Below are 17,450 nucleotides of genomic sequence, written 5' to 3' on the forward strand. Positions count from 1 at the left end.
TTAAGCAAGTCTTGGTTGGCACATGGAAGATAGTGCAATGAAGGATATGTAGGTTAGTCTGATCTTAGAGTAGGATGAAAGATTGGCACAACATCAAATGTCAAAGGGCCTGGACTGTGCTTTACAATTCTATGTTCAATGTTCGATTGGGCACAGTGGTATAAGTCAACTCTCAAATCATAAAGTCATACAGCACAAAGACAAACCCTTAGGATCCAACCCATGTGCACCAACCAGATTCCAATCTGATCTAGTCCCATTTGCCAGCATTTGGCCCATACTCATCTCAACTGCTCCTATTCATATAGGTATCCAGATACCTTTTACATGTAATTACAGCCAATCCCACACTTCCTTTGGCAGCTCATTCCATACATACACCATCCTTTGGGTTAAAAATTTGCCCCTCAGGTCCTTTTTAAATCTTTCCTTTCTCACCTTAAACCTCTGTCCTCTAGTTTTGGTTTTCCCACCCTACCCTCATCCTCCTAGACTGTATCATGACATAAGATCTTTGGTGTCCTAGCCACTGCCACCAAGACAAGTTAACTGGTCATTCATATCCTTTACCATTGTTTGTCTTTGGCTAAAGCATTCATCTATATGATGAAGTGACAACACTTCAGAAGCAGTTAATTGATTTTTGCTTTTATCTAAGATGTGACATGGTATTGCTAAGTATTATTTGAAACACAATTGGAGTAAGGATGTCTTCCTACAATTATATAGTGCCTTGGTCTGACCGTACTTGGAGTATTTTGTGCCATTTTGGTCTACTTACTGAAAAAGATATACACATTGTACTCCCCTAATGTGGCAATCTCAATGCTGGGTCTTTGTCAGTCTGAACCAGGAAACACAGTTTCAAAATGAGGGTCAGGCCGTTTAGGGGAATTTTGTCACTGAGAGGGATTCTCTGCTGCTGAGGGCTTTGAAGTCTTAATTGTCAAGTATGCTTAAAACTGAGATCAATAGAAATTTATGTATTAAAACAAAGAGGATGCAGGATAACACAGAAGATGGTGTTGAAGTAGAAGTACTTAATGCATATTCTGAAAACCATTTTAGAGATATTCATAGAGATGTACAGCATGGAAACAGACTCTTCGGTCCAACCCGAACATGCCGACCAGATATCCCAACCCAATCTATTCCTACCTGCCAACAGCCGGCCCATATCCCTTCAAACCTTTCCTATTCATATCCCCATCCAAACGCCTCTTAAATGTTGCAATTGTACCAGCCTCCACCACATCCTCTGGCAGCTCATTCCATACACGTACCACCCTCTGCATGAAAACGTTGCCCCTTAGGTCTCTTTTATATCTTTCCCCTCTCACCCTTAACATATGCCCTCTAGTCCTGGACTCCCCGACCCCAGGAAAAAGACTTTGCCTATTTTTCCTATCCATGCCCCTCATAATTTTGTAAACCTCTATGAGGTCACCCCTCAGCCTCCGATGCTCCATGGAAAACAGCCCCAGCCTGTTCAAATCCTCCAACATCCCTGTAAATCTTTTCTGAATCCTTTCAATTTTCACAACATCTTTCCGAAAGGAAGGAGACCAGAATTACACGCAACATTCCAACAATGGCCTAACCAATGTCCTGTACAGCCGCAACATGACCTCCCAACTCCTGTACTTAATACTCTGACCAATAAAGGAAAGCATACCAAACGTCTTCTTCACTATCCTATCTACCTGCGACTCCACTTTCAAGGAGCTATGAACCTGCACTCCAAGGTCTCTTTTTTTCAGCAACATCCCCTAGGACCTTACCATTAAGTGTATAAGTCCTGTTGAGATTTGCTTTCCCAAAATGCAGCACCTTGCATTTATCTGAATTAAACTCCATCTGCACTTCTCAGCCCATTGGCCCATCTGGTCGAGATTCTGTTGTAATCTGAGGTAACCCTTTTGGCTGTCCACTACACCTCCAATTTTGGTGTCATCTGCAAACTTACTAACTGTACCTCTTCTGCTCATATCCAAATCATTTATGTAAATGACAAAAAGTAGAGGACCCAGCACCTTGTAGCACTCCACTGGTCACAGGCCTCCAGTTTGAAAAACAACCCTCCACCACCACCCTCTGTCTTCTACCTTTGAGCCAGTTCTGTATCCAAATGGCTAGTTCTCCATGTATTCCATGAGATCTAACCTTCATAATCAGTCTCCCATGGGGAACCTTGTTGAACGCCTTACTGAAGTCCATATAGATCACATCCACTGCTTTGCCATCACCAATCCTCTGTTACTTCTTCAAAGAAAACTCAATCAAGTTCGTGAGACGTGATTTCCCACGCACAAAGCCATGTTGACTATCCTGAATCAGTCCTTGCCTTTCCAAATACATGTACATCCTGTCCCTCCAACAACGTGCCCACCACTGAGGTCAGGCTCACCAGTCTATATTCCCTGGCTTCTCCTTACTGCCTTTCTTAAACAGTGGCACCACATTTGCCAACCTCCAGTCTTCTGGCACCTCACCTGTGACTATCGATGATACAAATATCTCAGCAAGAGGCCCAGCTTCTCTAGCTTCCCACAGAGTTCTCAGGTGCACCTGATCAGACCCAAGGGATTTATCCAGCTTTACCTGTTTCAAGACATCCAGCACTTCCTCCTCTGTAATCTGAACATTTCTTGTTACTTAAAATTGGACGTTTATAACTAGGCATATTGTCAGTGTGCTACATGTATTTTTGGGGTGATTTGACATTCATTTTTTTTCTCAGCCCAACAAGCTCTCAGGATAAAGTGTAATTAGTATGTCATTCATCTACTCTTCATTGTGATGGCTGTAATTTGGCTGTAATTGCTTATTGACAGTTTATATGCAACCTCTAGTGGCAGATACTCAGTAGTGCAACAGTGTCACACTGAAAGCCCTGAATAGTTTAATTATATTCTAGTTTAAAAGTGTTCCATCTTTCCTCCCCTCACCATCTGCTCCCCATACTACAAAAAGAAATTCCTGGCAGAACAAAAATAATTAATTTTCGACACTAGAAAGGAATGTGACTATCTGATTGGAGGTCTGGAATTGGAGTCTGATCAAACAGACAGGTTTTTTTGTTTTTTTCTATCTAATTAAACAGTTTAGATTTGCAATGACCAGATGTCTGGTTCCCAAAGGAACAAGTTAGTCTTCAAGACAGGGTCAAAATCCTGGAACTCCCTCCCTTAATGGCATTGTGGATGTGACTACACTAAATGGATTTTAGCGGTTCAAGAAGGCAGCTCACCACCATCTTCTGGAGAGCAACTAGGGGTGTGCAATCAGTGCTGTTCTAACCAGCGATACACACATCCTGTGAGTGAATAAAAAATAGTAATTGGTCCTGAAATGTTAATTGTTTTTCTCTGTCTCTCTCCTCACAGATGCTCCCATACTGTTGAATTTCTTTTTAAAAATAGTTTTATTTCAGATCTTCAGTGTCTATATTATTTTGCTTTATTTTGAAAGTGTCTGATCTGTACCTTCATCCCTACCTGTTCATTGTCTTTTCAGCAAACTGATAGAATAAACAATGAAAAATATATGTGGTTAGATCAATGTTTGTTAGTACTAGAGTTGAAATTGTTGGGACAATCGGGTGGTACCTTAGATGGTGTCTCTGCAAAAAGCATTTATTTGTTTACTTTATTAAATATGTCATGCACATGTTATTATGACCATTAAACATTCTATCACACTTCATAAGGTAGAAGAATTGGCGATGTAACAATTGTTCTGCAGCAAGAGGCATTGCTAAGCCATTTCAGAAAGCAGTAAAGATTTGCAATGGTTGCATGGTTCATGTTAACCAGATTCTTGCTGGCTTTTGTTCACCTGGCTTCCCCAAAGCCATGTTAGCAGTGCACAGAATGTGGTAGTGGCACCATCACTTTCTGCAGTCTATCCTGTCACAGCCAGGGGAAGTCACTGGCTACCTTGCGTTGCATAGTGGTCATGTGCTTTGTGTAATCATTCTGAAGATAGAAAGTAAAACATCAGCAAAAATTCCTTCAAGCTGTTCAATGCTTATGTATTGAAATGTCATCAGGTGGCAGATAATTGTTTTAATTGATATTTTTCTTTTCTGGTATTTTAAGGGAAACCATGATATGGCCGGAGATCTTTACCATGGCTTGTTGACACAGGTGGCTTCCGAACATTTTTACTTCTGGATAAACAGTTTGAAGGAATTCTCGAGAGCAGAGCAATGTCTGGCTGGCCTACAGGACAGTGAATCCAGTGTTGCACTAGCCTGTATTGCTGAAGCTTTAAAATATTATCAGAGGGGCATAGCTTCATTGACAGTGAGTTGAAGTCAAAATGAATATGTCAAATGAATTTGTTTTAGCAGCAATCCAACTTGTTTGGTTTATTTTGTTACAGAATAGATGGTTAACAACTGTTTTATCAACTCCTCTGATGGCATTGCAGTTAGCAGACATGTCATATGTTGGTTGTTCAATTATAAGACAAGATATATTGGACTATATAAAACCTTTCAGAAATTTATTCACATGTACTTTTCAGAAAAACAATCTAAACACCACTTATCATTCATGAAAGCTAGTTTAAGTGCAATGTAATTTATGTGAAATTATCTTTTTTTGATGGGTTTGCTCTAACGTAGGATTTTTGGTTAGTGGAAGTGATACTGAAAAAATTAGTTGAAATAAAATGCTCTAATGCCATGAACCCTGGAAGACTGAGGGAAGCCAGAGAGGCAGTAGAGAATCTGACCAACTTTCGAACATCCTTCTATATGTGCATGATGACTATTAGAAATTTTGGTTTGGTATTGGTGTCGGTGTCTGCTTGGGTTCATTGAGGTTGGTTGTTCTGCTAAGCATCCTTTTGAGTTAACCCTGGCTGCCTTATTTCTATTCGCATGATTATCAATAATGCCCCCTCGTGGCATCCAACTGGATGTCCCTGCTTTTTGTGCATCATTCTGTCAAATGGATTAACCAGATATGGTCAGATATGATTCGTTGTGCTGCTTAATTTAACATTGGATAATTATTCTGACAGAAGTTTCTGAATTCAGTCTATCTCACTTATCTGCCTGTAATAGTTCAAATAAAGGAACATGTGGCAGGACAAACAAGGCATTTAACTTATTTCCAATACTTCTAACTTCTGCCAGAGTGAGACCCCCCCTCCCCATTGTTTTCAGTTTAACTAGTCTGACTGCTTTTCAGTTTTCTTGTGTTTTTAAGTGATTTCTTATTTTCATAAACCGCTTGAACAGACCGTGTTTTGAGAAAAGTGAAATCCTTCCATCTCCAAAATAAGCAAAATACCATGGAAAGACTGCCACAAATATTACATAGGGCAAACCAGAGGAAAACAAGCCATCAGGGTACACGAATACCAACTAGCCACCAAGAGACATGATCAACTATCACTTGTGTCCATACATAAAGACAAAGAAGGACACCAATTTGACTGGGACAATGTATCCATCCACGACAAGCCAGACAAAGACATGAACGGGAATTGCTGAAGGTCTGGCATGTAATCCAGAACTCCATTAACAAACATGTAGAGTTAGACCCCATATACCAACCATGAAGAAACAAAACTGGAAATGATGTCACCCATCTCGACAAACCGGGACACGCAAATAGCAAGCAGGATAGAATCCCAACACTTCACTGGAGGCGCACTAATGATGTTTCCTAGTATGGTGATGAAATGTCTGCATACAAACTTATCAGCACAGCAGCAAGTCAACAACCTCATCCACAACCTGAGCTATAAGTCGTCTTAAGAGCTTTAAGCCATTGCTATATGATTTAGTTTTAGCATCCTATTTAAAGTAATTTTTCAAAATGTGAAGCAAACTTGCTGATTTAACATAAAAAGCTTATAGAGTAATTTGAGACCTTGACAGTAGCTAAATTATGTTAAATATGATATTATTTTCAGGCTGCAAGCACACCTTCCAACCCCTTGACATTTCAGTGTGAATTTGTCAAACTGCGGATTGACATGCTGCAGGCATTCTCTCAGTTGATTTGTACCTGTAACAGCCTGAAAACCAGTCCTCCACCTGCCATTGCTACAGCAATTGCTATGGCATCCGGAAATGATTTACAGAGGTGTGGCCGCATTACCAACCAGGTATGCACTTATTCTACTGTATCCTTCAATCAGCCTTTGTGTAAGGATGTGATTAGATGATCAGTTAGATTGATTCGGAGAAACAAAGTACCTAAATTGATTTCAGAAAGCCAAACTAGCAGCAAAAGTTAGTTGACTGCCATCCAGATCCTTTCCATTACACCAGTTAACTGGTCTGTGATGTTTGCATTCTTGATGGTATCAATGGTACTTGGTAAACTGTTGCAGTGCAGTTAAGTTCATGGTCAGTAAGGTCCAATATTGACTGTATTCAGGACAAAGTATTTGTTTATCAGCATAGTGTGAAAGTTTTCCCACTTTCACTTTGTATTTTGTTGAGTAAGTTTCAGGGTACCAGGTCTGCCAGGCTCAGAGCAACTTTTCTTATGCAGTCTTCTACTCTTCACTTCATTATTTATGCATTCGGGCTGTTTAGAACCAGGAAATTGTGTAGCCAGAGAAATGGCGCCACTACTGAATTCTTCCAGCTTTCACACCTCGAGCACCGTATTTGAGAGCTCAGCTATGCGCTATTTCAGATGCGTCAAGCCAGGGGGAAAAACCCAAAGAACTACAGTTGCAAGTCAGGAGTTGACCCTCATATTGTGCTGCTCAAGCAGCAACACTTAAAACATTGACCAGATGGTAGGAATTAATGCGGTAGTGGAGAGGAAGGCAGTCCTTTTCCAGCCAACTGTTGCAGTATGCCACACCACCAAACCCAACTAGCTTGGACACAACTTGCAGTCTAGGTCAGTGCACAGTCCTGAGTGAGAGGGGGCACTCAACATTCAGGAAATGTGTGACGTTGTGCTTCTACAAGGGTGCTACCATCTTCTCTCTGTGCCTTACATTTGCATTCAAGGATGCTCATTCTAAATCTGACATTGCATATTCAGCCCACCACGTCTCATGCACTGAAGCTCTTGGTATTGCATTGCATCCTATCCGCTTATTGGCTCTCACCCACCTCATCCTCCCAAACTAATAACCCTTTTTGCACTCGGTGCTTCGCATCACTTCAATGAGGCCACCTTGTTGCCTATCCTGTGTATGTATCAGTATTACCTGCTTTTCTGTCATATGTAATTTCTCCCTTTGCCTCATTGCAGGAAACAGTGGTCTTTAACCAGGCAGAGAAATCCAAGATCAATGGGAGGCAGGTGGCAGACACCAAACTCATTCCTCTTGTATGAAGTAAATCTAGATTTGACTGGAGAAGATGATGATTGCTCATGTAGGGGGTGAAGAGACTTCTGTTCATTGTGCTGTGCTGTTCTCCTATTCTGATCCGTACTAATTCTTACTCAATGTGCACAAGTTCTTGTCTATCTTTGACAACTACTTTCCCCTTCTATATGCAGGCAGTAGTGGCACTCAGTGAATGTTTGCAAACACCCACAGCTGCACGTCCATCTCTGAAGGGAAGGTACTGCCCCTCGGATAGCATTGGTAAAACTTTCACCTGCACCTCCAGCAGCTCAGAGGTTTTTGCATAAGTAGCTTCTCTTTCTAGTTTAGACTCCAGACTGAGTGGTGGTGAGTCTGGTGAGTCCATCGCTGACATGTTTCTGCAGCTGGTTGAGGAAAGAAAGCCCCAAGTCTCTGATTGTCTGAGGAATACCGGAGAACAGACACCTGCTTAGCTACTGGCAAACTAAGACCCTGTTCTCAGCCATTAATTACTTTGTCAGTCTGCATAGACAAGCTAAGGAACATCAGGCACGTTTGTCAGGAGCCTGCAGAAAGCCAAGCCAAAGGATGGAGGAGTCCACTGGTTTTATCGATACTGTGCTGACTCAGGGACATCTGCATCTAGCTAACTCTGTGGACTGGTGACCTCCATGGAGACACAGGCCCGGTGCTCCTGTGGTCTGCTAGACGTGTGCACAGACATGCTTGATATCAGTGGCAAGGCAAGAAGGAGATGAAGGACCTTGTCCAAAAAAAAAGTAGCAGCTTCTTTGGATGATGCAGCAATGCCCAGCTCCTCTACGTTGCTCTTTCTTGTGATTCCCAAGTGGTTCAAGCTGAATGCAGAATGAATCTGCACTTGGAGCAGGATACTTTCACCAAGTTATGCCACTCTAGGCCCAAAGTTAGATAGCATGGGTGAAATATCACTGTCAATAAACGTTCACTTTTGTAAACATATAATGTTATAGTGTCTTCTGTGTATAATTTTTGTTGTTGGACCTTGTAAGTCAAACCCGTGTGGGAGATGAAAAGTCCCTTCAGACAAGGATGAAAGGAATTAAAATTATCAAGCTTTGCTCATCTCTCTTTGACTGCATATGGCCTTAGGCATTAGATATTCTTGAAAGTCACGTTGAGGACTGCTGCCAAGGTGCTATGCTTTAATGCAGAAAACAATGAAGATAAACACAATTTGCAGGAAGTCTGCTGGGCCTGGCTTGCAAATGTTATTCCACATTAAGACTCACCCTATGAGTGAAAATACAGAATCTAAGTATCAGCTGTTCAAGGAAAAGCGTACACTACCATTCAAGGATGCCAGGTGTGCAATGGACAGTCTAATGTCCGCTTTTAGCACATGGTATGCTGGGAAAAGCTGTACAGCCTGCTGCCTCTTGCAGGTTGAGTGCACTTTGAGAGGATGCACAATCATTTTGGAACGACAGGCCCTCTCCTCTGTGTGCACTCTGAACAATAAAGTGTCGTCCATGATGAAAGGAGGTTGGGCTCAGCTAGCTATAAGGAGAGGCTTTGCTACACAGCAGCTGGAAATTTTATCCTAATAGATGTCCTAATAGCTACCTAACCTTAGACACACTGTGTTAGTGCTTTGTCTCACTGGCTGCTGCTTTTTCATTAACCGTCAATGGAACATTGTATGGATCCACATATGGATCACCTGAAGATTTCAAGTTGCAAATACATGATAACGAGGTATTTATTCAGCAACCCAATAGGTCAAAAACATCAGAGTAACAAGGTCCACATGCCCTTTGCATTAAGTAGTGCTTTCTCATTGTATTACAAGTAGAATCTTAAACATTTAAATGAAGTCCAAATCCATCGTGAGGATCCCAGATTTCCTTTAGTCTGCTTTCTTAATGCTTTACTCTGTCATAGTCTCTTGGATGGTTCTGGTCAATATCCTCATCACGTTCATCCTCAGAAGATTGCTGTTATCCCATTTTGTCTGCATTCAGGGCCCCTTCTCTCGCTTTGTCAGTGCCTGTTGTGAAGAGCGATGCAGGCCACAATTTCTGAGCTGTTCTGCAAGAACCTGTCAGAGCAATCTGAATATCAAAACCTCATCCTAAGAAGGCCTAAGGTGTGTTCCACTATGGCCAAAGCAACGGCAGCATTATCTCTCCATTCTGTGTCAGTGCAATGTTTTTGTAATGGTAACATGAGCTGTGTTTGTAGGGGCAGCCAACCCTATATGGTCGGAGTATTTTGGAAGACAATGGGAACTTAACAGTTTTGAGTATGTAAGACTCTTGGCTACCCCCAGGATATCTGGCACAGACCTCCAGAATTTGGCATCTATGGTCAAATTTAATTTGAACACTGATGGAGTAGAAGCCTTTTTCTGTTGACAACACTGAAATTTAACAGGTGCTTTCGAAGCAGTGTGGGTGCAGCCAGCATGCATCTGGAAGAAGGTAGTGATAGCAGAGAATCTCGGGTCTGGAGCTGATTGAACCTCCTTTTCATATGGCACTAATATAAAGATCTGTGCTCTGGCAAAAGCAGCAGGAGCATCATCCCAGGTGCATTCATTGGTTGATGATTGGGAAATGTCATATTGCTCCCCCAGCTGCTCCTTGAAACAAGCTGCTGACATCAAAATTGAGGACAGCTAAGATCTTGACAGTCACCAGGATGGGATTGCCACCAAGTACTTCTGGGTACAAGTCCTGCTGCAGCAGACAACACAGTTTGGCGATGGTGGAATGGTACATTTTTAATTAGTGCTTGCACTGTCTTTCAGACAGTTGAGGAAAATGACTAGGCCTGTCGATGTGGAATCTCGTCATTGTCTCTCCACATAGGATATTCACCTGCTGCTTCTCCCTCTGGAGTCTGTGTGATAGCTGCTGGAGGGTACTGTTTTTGCTGGACTTGCCAGTGAAGTTGTAATTACTCTCCTTCAGCATTGTCTTTGGGTGCCAAGGCCATGGTGACTCCAGTAATGGTGTTTTCCCTGTGATATCTCTGAACAAATTGTGGGGAAATTTCAGAAAGATGAAGCAATCTTATTGAAGGAACACCTAAAACCTCCTGTCCAGAGCACTAAAACCTGATGTTAAGTCCTCATGCTGTGTCACGAAGTGTGGTGCTGGAACAGCACAGTCAGTCAGGCAGCATTCGACATTTTGAGCATAAGCTCTTCATCAGGAATGTGGGGGTTGGGGAGAGAGAGCCCAAGGGGGGTGAGAGATAAATGGGAAGGTAACTAGGAACACGATAAATAGGTGAAGGTGGGGTGATGGGAATGGTCGAAGTGGAGGGTGGAGTGGAGAGGTGGGAGAGAAGATGGACAAGTAGGACAGATCAAGAGACCCCTGCTGAGTTTGAGGGTTAGATCTGGGATAAGGAGGGGGGAGAGGAGATGAGGGAACTGGTGAAATTGACAATAATCCCATGTGGTTGAAGGGTTCAGAACGGAAGATGAGGTGTTCTTTTTCCAGTCGTTGGGTGGCTAGGATTTGGCATGAAGGAGGCCCAGGACTTGCATGTCCTTGGCAGAGTTGGGGAGGAGTTGAAATGGTTGGCCATAGAGCAGTGGTGTTGTCTAGTGTATGTGTCCCGGATATTTTCTCTGAAACGTTCCAGAAGTTGGCATCCCGTCTCCCCAATGTAGAGGACACCACATCAAGAGCAATGGACACAGTAGATGAGGTGTTTTAATGTGCAGGAAAATCGCTGCCGGATCTGGAAGGATCCCTTCATCCAGCCTATCGCCATCAGTCCCAACTCCATCTACCTATCGCATTCCTAGCTACCTTTCCCCCAATCCCACCCCCCGCTGCCTTGCCCCCCCCCCATTTCTGATGAAGAGCTTACGCTCAAAATGTCAACTCTTCTCCTCAGATGCTGTTCAACTGGCTGCGCTTTTCCAGTGCCATACTTTTTGATATGACTTTGATCTGCAGTCCTCACTTGCCCTCTCATACTGTTTGGCATGGAGGCTTCCCAAGGAGGTCATTGTGAAGCCTCTGTTAAGGAGCTGTAAGGTATATGACCATATCTAATTGTATGTTGTACTACCAAGACTTTCATGCAACATAGGGAATAGAATTCTGCCATGCCAATGTTTTTTACTTTACCTCGGAAGAGAAAAGTAGCTTACTTCACATACTTTGCTTGCAGTGGCATCCATTTTGTGTACTTGTATTAATTTTCTCATGGGATGTGGGCAGCACCAGGTAGACCAGCATTTATTGCCCATCGCTCATTGCCCTGGAGAAGATGGTGTGATGAGCTATCTTCTTGAACTGCTGCAGTTGTTGGAGTTCAGACACAACCCAGTGACAGTGAAGAAAGAGCTATATAATTCCAGTTCACAGTAGTGTGTGACTTGGAGAGAAACCTGCAGGTAACAGTCTTCCTATGCATCTGTTTCCCTTGTCCCTCTAGATGTTAGAGGTCTCATATTTGAAAGGTTCTGTTGGAAGAGCTCTGGTGAGTTACTACAGTTTACGTTCTAGATGGCATATTGTTGGTGTTGAAGACGGTGGTTGGGTGCCAATCAAGCGGGCTGCTTTGTTCTGGATAGTTTCCCACTACACTCCTCATGTGTCGTTTAGATGGTGGACAGGTACTGAGAAGACTGCAAGTGATTTGAACTTATGGACACAATATTTATATAGCTGGTCCAGTTCAGTTTTTGGTCAGTGTTAATTCCCAGGATACTAATAATGGAGGAATCAATGATGATGATGATGCCATTGAATGTCCAGCAGTGATGGTTAGAGTCTCTCTTGTTTGAATTGGTTATTTCCTGGCACTTGTGTGATGTAAATGTTACTTGCCATTCATCATGACAAAAGAGCATGTATTCTGTTTTTAATTCTTTTGCAGAATTATTTTGCTTTTCTCACATGGGCACAGTACTTTTATTTTAGAAAGGTTAATATTGTGTCAATATAGTTTTTGAGTTTGAAATGCTGAGTAAAAATGTGGTTCATGATTCCAATTTCAATTATGTTTGCATTTGTTTAGATGAAGATATCAATGGAAGAGTTCAGAAGCTTGGCAACACGCTACCATGACCTTTATCAGTCATCCTTTGATGCTGACTCTGCTACCTTGAGAAATGTTGAGCTGTATCCTTTTCTGCTGAGCTGTAAATTACTGTTTTGAACATCAATTGTGGTGACAAAAAAAAACTATGTAGAGGCAAAATAACCAAATAACTGTCAGTTGTGTAGATATTACTAGTCTCAGCAAGTAATTGGTTTGTGTATTACTTTTAATTAGCAATTGCAAATGCATGCTGAATTGTTTTGAGTTACACAGCAAGGTGCAAATGGCCTTCTCTATCAACATTATTAAAATTCAAAGGAACAGGAGTAGGCCATTCAGCCCATTAAGCTGCTCTGCTATTTAATATGATCGTGGCTAATTGAACAGTTCAATGCCTTTCATCCGCTTGATCCTTATAATCCTTTACACCATCGGTAATCAAAAATTTATCAACATGTACTTTAAATATACTTTCACCAAGCTTCCACAGCTTTCTGGCAATAGAATTACAAAGATTCACCACCAACTGAGTAAGAATAGTTCTCCTTATTTAAGTCCCAAATGGTTGTAAATTGTGCCCCGGTACTAGATTCCACAAGCAGGGGAAACATCTTATTGTACGCACTCTGTGTATTCCTTCAAGTATTCCGAAGGATTCAATGAGATCACCTCTCATTCTTCGAAACTTCAAAAAATACAGACCCAGTTTGCTCAATCTCTCTTCATTGGGCAATCTCCCTGTCCCAGGAGCAAGTCTGGTAAACCTTGGTTGAACTCTTTCTGTGGCAATAATATCTTTCCTGAGATAAGAAGACCACAATTTGACAAATTTTTAATTTGCACATGGGTTAACTCAATCCTGCCACCTGAAGACAGTATGTTGGTGGATTTTGTTTTATGCTGCATTTGACATGAGCATTGGTAGTTAGTAATTGGGAAGCAGGAGGTTAATCAGATTGGTCAATCTTAAATACTCTGCTTGACATTTAAAAGGCAAGAAGTGGCATACGTAAATGGTGATCAATCAATGTCACCAGTTTTATGCCGTCCTAAAGGTACAAGTTGCCATCTTGATTTGAACGCCGAGGCAGAATAAGTCAATAACATAAATTTTGAAGGGTTATTTCTGTTATCAAAGCTGGTCTCTATTTTTACTGACTTATAATGTACACAAATGAGAACAAGCTGGTGACTAAATTAGTTGCTAATCACTGTGGCCTTAACTTTATTCATAGACAACAACAAAGTTGCCTACTGATTTCCCACTCTATTGAAGCTCTAATCCTAGATCCGGATTCTGCTAGGTAATGGTGTGCCTTCTATTGTGTGGTAGTTTCTATGATATAGTGGTATACCTTGAAATATCCTTGGCAGGAATTTATTATAAAGAAGTGGTGTGTATTGGGTTAGAAACCTCATTTCCATTTCAATTTTGAACTCAACTGGACTGGTGGGATAATTTTTTTTTGTTCTGCTAGTTATGATGGACTTAGTGAAACAATTTTTCAGATTCCTTCCTGGCCCTACTGCCCTGCATCAATTTCCTGATAAATTTAACAAGCAATGACTTAGATTGCCAGTCTCATTTAGACTACATGGACACCAGAAGCAGCAGTAGGTGATGTTTTAAGGTTGGCAGTGAGGTTTGTTTGGAGTGCAGAATTGAAGTACTGTTAGTTCATAGATGATTGTGATATTCATGACTTGACATCATTTAGAAGTAGTTCAAAAGTGTACCCAAAGGGTCATTATTAACATTCTTCGCTGCAAATCTTGTTAGGATATCAAATATCTAGCCAAGAATTGTGAAGTTTTTAACAGTCCAGCTTGCAGACAACTCCAGTGCTGCAAATTAAATATATCACAATCAAAAAGTTATAAAAATTCAATGACTGATATAGTGAAGTTTGAAACTTGATGAAATTCTACAGTTCACCTCTTCAGAAACCTCTTGGGAACCTCTGTTTAATGCTGATCTCTTGATTAGGATGAATGAATTGTTATGTTACCAACTGTGTAAGATATTGATGTTGGCTGCTGTAAAGGCAGCTTATTATGTTATCTTCTGTGGGATAGTACTCACTAAAGTATAAAATTAATTTTCAGAATTACAGAAGTCATTTATAGCTGCAAAATTAGCCATAATATATCAATAAAAGCACAGACTCAACAGCCTCTCCCTGATCTTCAGTGGCACCACCATGATTCATTTCCACCATTAACCATTGACTCTGTACAGGCTGGGCCAGGCACATCAATATTCTGTCTGCAGTATCCCAGGAGATAGTGGTTTTGAACAAGTGGGTCATTTCTTGATCTTTCAGTGCCTTTACCATCAATCTTGACTTAAAGTTGTCTTTACAATGCTGAAAATTTTAAGAGTATCATAGGGTCTCATCCGAATCAAAGTTAAAGCCACTGAGAACATTTCTCACCCTGAAAAATCATGTTTGATATAGTATTTCAGATTGTAAGTGTGCAGCACTTTGAACTCCTGATTGAATTAGCTTGCAAATTAAAATACATTGCTAAATATAAAAGCAATACAATATGTAATTAAAATGTTCTCACCAGACAGATCAAGCCAGATTAACTGGGCTGCATTTAGCAGCAGAAGTTGATCAGTGCAGGTGATCAGCTGAAGTCTGAGGGCTACCTGTACTGACCAGTTTCTGTCATTAGATGGAGCCCTAGATTTCAGTCAAGTTCAAAACAGGTTTGTGCAACACTAATAATTAAGAGAAGAAACCTGTGGCTGAAGGTCAACACTAAGTGAATCAGTGGTAAGCAGGGACATGCTGTACATAATAGTCATTTGTAATGGAATACTCATAATGAGCAAGATGGTTATAGCCATAATATCACTTGAAGTTAAACAACCACTTAACACACAGCAGTTTACTTCATTGATGTCCCTGCCTCTCGGCTTGATACCCTATGTGTCTTATTAACAGAACACCATGACTGTAATATGTAAAATTCATGCTGCAGCAACTCGTCAAGCTTACTTTGAAAGCATTCTAGCCTCATTATCTCTTCCATCAAGGACGAGCAATAGAGTCATGAGCATACCATCTGATTTATTAAAAGGACTACAGAGGTTTAAGGAGAAGGCTACCACCAACTTTGTGGTAACTGGAAATGGCAATAAATGTGGCTTACCAATTTTGCTCACATAGTCATAGAGATATACAGCACAGAAACAGACCCTTCAGTCCAACTCATCCATGCTGACCAGATAATCCAACCTAATCTAGTGCCGTTTGCCAGCACTTGGCCTATATCCTTCCAAACGCTTCCTATTCATATACCCATCCAGATGCCTTTTAAATGTTGCAATTGTACCAGCCTCCACCACTTCCTCTGGCAGCTCATTCCATACATGCACCACTTTCTGCATGAAAATGTTGTCCATTAGATCCCTTCTATATCTTTCCCCTCACAACCTAAACCTATGCCCCATAGTTCTGGACTACCCTGACACCAGGGAAAAGACTTTGTCTATTTACCCTATCCATGCCCCTCATGATTTTAAAATCCTCTATGAGGTCACTCCTCAGCCTTCACCGCTCCAGGGAAGACAGCCCCAGCCTATTCAGCCATGCCCTATAACTCAAATCCTCCAACCCTAGCAACATCCTGTTAAATCTTTTCTGAACCCTTTCAAGTTTCACAACATCCTCCAATAGGAAAGAGACCAGAATTGCATGCTAAATATTCCAACAGTGGCCTAACCAACGTCCTGTACAGCCGCAACATGACCTCCCAACTCCTATACTCAATGCTCTGACCAATAAAGGAAAGCATACCAAATGCTTTCTTCACTATCCTATCTACTTTCAAGGAGCTGTGAACCTGCACTGCAAGGTCTCTTTGTTCAGCAACACTGCCTAGGACCTTACCATTAAGTGTAGAAGTCTGCTAAGATTTGCTTTCCTAAAACGCAGCACCTTGCATTTATCTAAATTAAAGTCCATCTGTCACTCCTCAGCCCATTGGCCCATCTGATCAAGATCTTGTTATAATCTGGGGTAACCCTCTTCGCTGTCCACTACACCTCCAATTTTGGTGTCATCTGCAAACTTACTAACTGTACCTCCTGTGTTCACATCGAAATCATTTATGTAAGTGACGAGAAGTATTGGGCCCAGCACCGATCTTTGTGGCACTCCACTGGTCACACGCCTTCAGTCTGAGAAACAACCCTCCACTACCTCTGTCTGTCTTCTAGCTTCGAGCCAGTTCTGTATCCAAATGGCTAGTTCTCCCTGTATTCCATGAGATTCAACCTTGCTAACCAGTCTCCCATGGGGAACCTTGTCAAACATCCGAAGAATAAAATTGTAAAACAAATTACAAATCCAGAATATATTTTTCAGTCATTGTATTCAGTCATAATAAACCTGTAACACTTTCTGAGCAAACAGAGTTTCTGTACTGCTTGGGCTGCTGGTACCAAATTCTACCTGGTATTAGAGTTTGCTGATTAGATGTGGATATCTTGCACAATTGAACCTTCCACAGATTATTCTGTTCTGGAACATCCTAATTCACTGCTTGTTGTGTTAGTGTATGAATCTCAGAATTTTGATTATACTTAACTTCTATATGTTACCTATTGAACCTTTTTGATTTATTTGTACAATAGTTTATTTCAAGTTTTTCATGTGGCATGCCTGAAAACTCCAGTAGCAATGCTCTGAATTATTTCCTAGGTAGCAGAAGTACAATCCCATTCTTAACTAATATTCACTTCCTAGTAACTACTCAAAAAATGTCATCTCCTCTGTATGAGAATATCTTGAGTACCAGATTAATTACTGATGGTTTCAGATACCCTGGAATTAATTCATGGAGACAATTTTTTTTTGGGTCAGAGCAACTAGTGGTCATTTGTTTCACCAATAATTTCAGTGAGAGAGTTATTAAGCATCCACGATTCTCTGTGACAAACTAAACTAATTCCATGAAATTTTCATGCTGATTGCTTTGCACTGGATGAAATATATTGCTCTGTTTTTGTCTTCTCTTATCTCCCACCCTATCTCAGTTCTTGGGGATGGGGTGAGGATGACGCAAATTTAGAATCCTAATTTCACATA

At 41.2% G+C, this 17,450-nt stretch overlaps 1 protein-coding gene across 2 annotated transcripts in view; it reads left to right on the forward strand.

Moving 5' to 3' along the window:
* ints7 (integrator complex subunit 7) overlaps nt 1–17,450 on the forward strand; it is a 64,356-nt gene that overhangs the window by 40,576 nt on the left and 6,330 nt on the right. Inside the window, exons 13-16 of one of the 2 annotated variants that reach the window (XM_060831483.1) lie at nt 4,101–4,307; nt 5,932–6,126; nt 12,325–12,428; nt 13,584–13,652. In XM_060831483.1, the coding sequence (XP_060687466.1) occupies nt 4,101–4,307; nt 5,932–6,126; nt 12,325–12,428; nt 13,584–13,652 (575 nt within the window). The remainder of the gene's footprint in view (nt 1–4,100; nt 4,308–5,931; nt 6,127–12,324; nt 12,429–13,583; nt 13,653–17,450) is intronic. The other variant, XM_060831484.1, reaches the window with a different exon arrangement.

Source organism: Hemiscyllium ocellatum, chromosome 10 (genome assembly GCF_020745735.1).
Source record: "Hemiscyllium ocellatum isolate sHemOce1 chromosome 10, sHemOce1.pat.X.cur, whole genome shotgun sequence".
In the NCBI taxonomy this organism is placed as follows: domain Eukaryota; kingdom Metazoa; phylum Chordata; class Chondrichthyes; order Orectolobiformes; family Hemiscylliidae; genus Hemiscyllium; species Hemiscyllium ocellatum.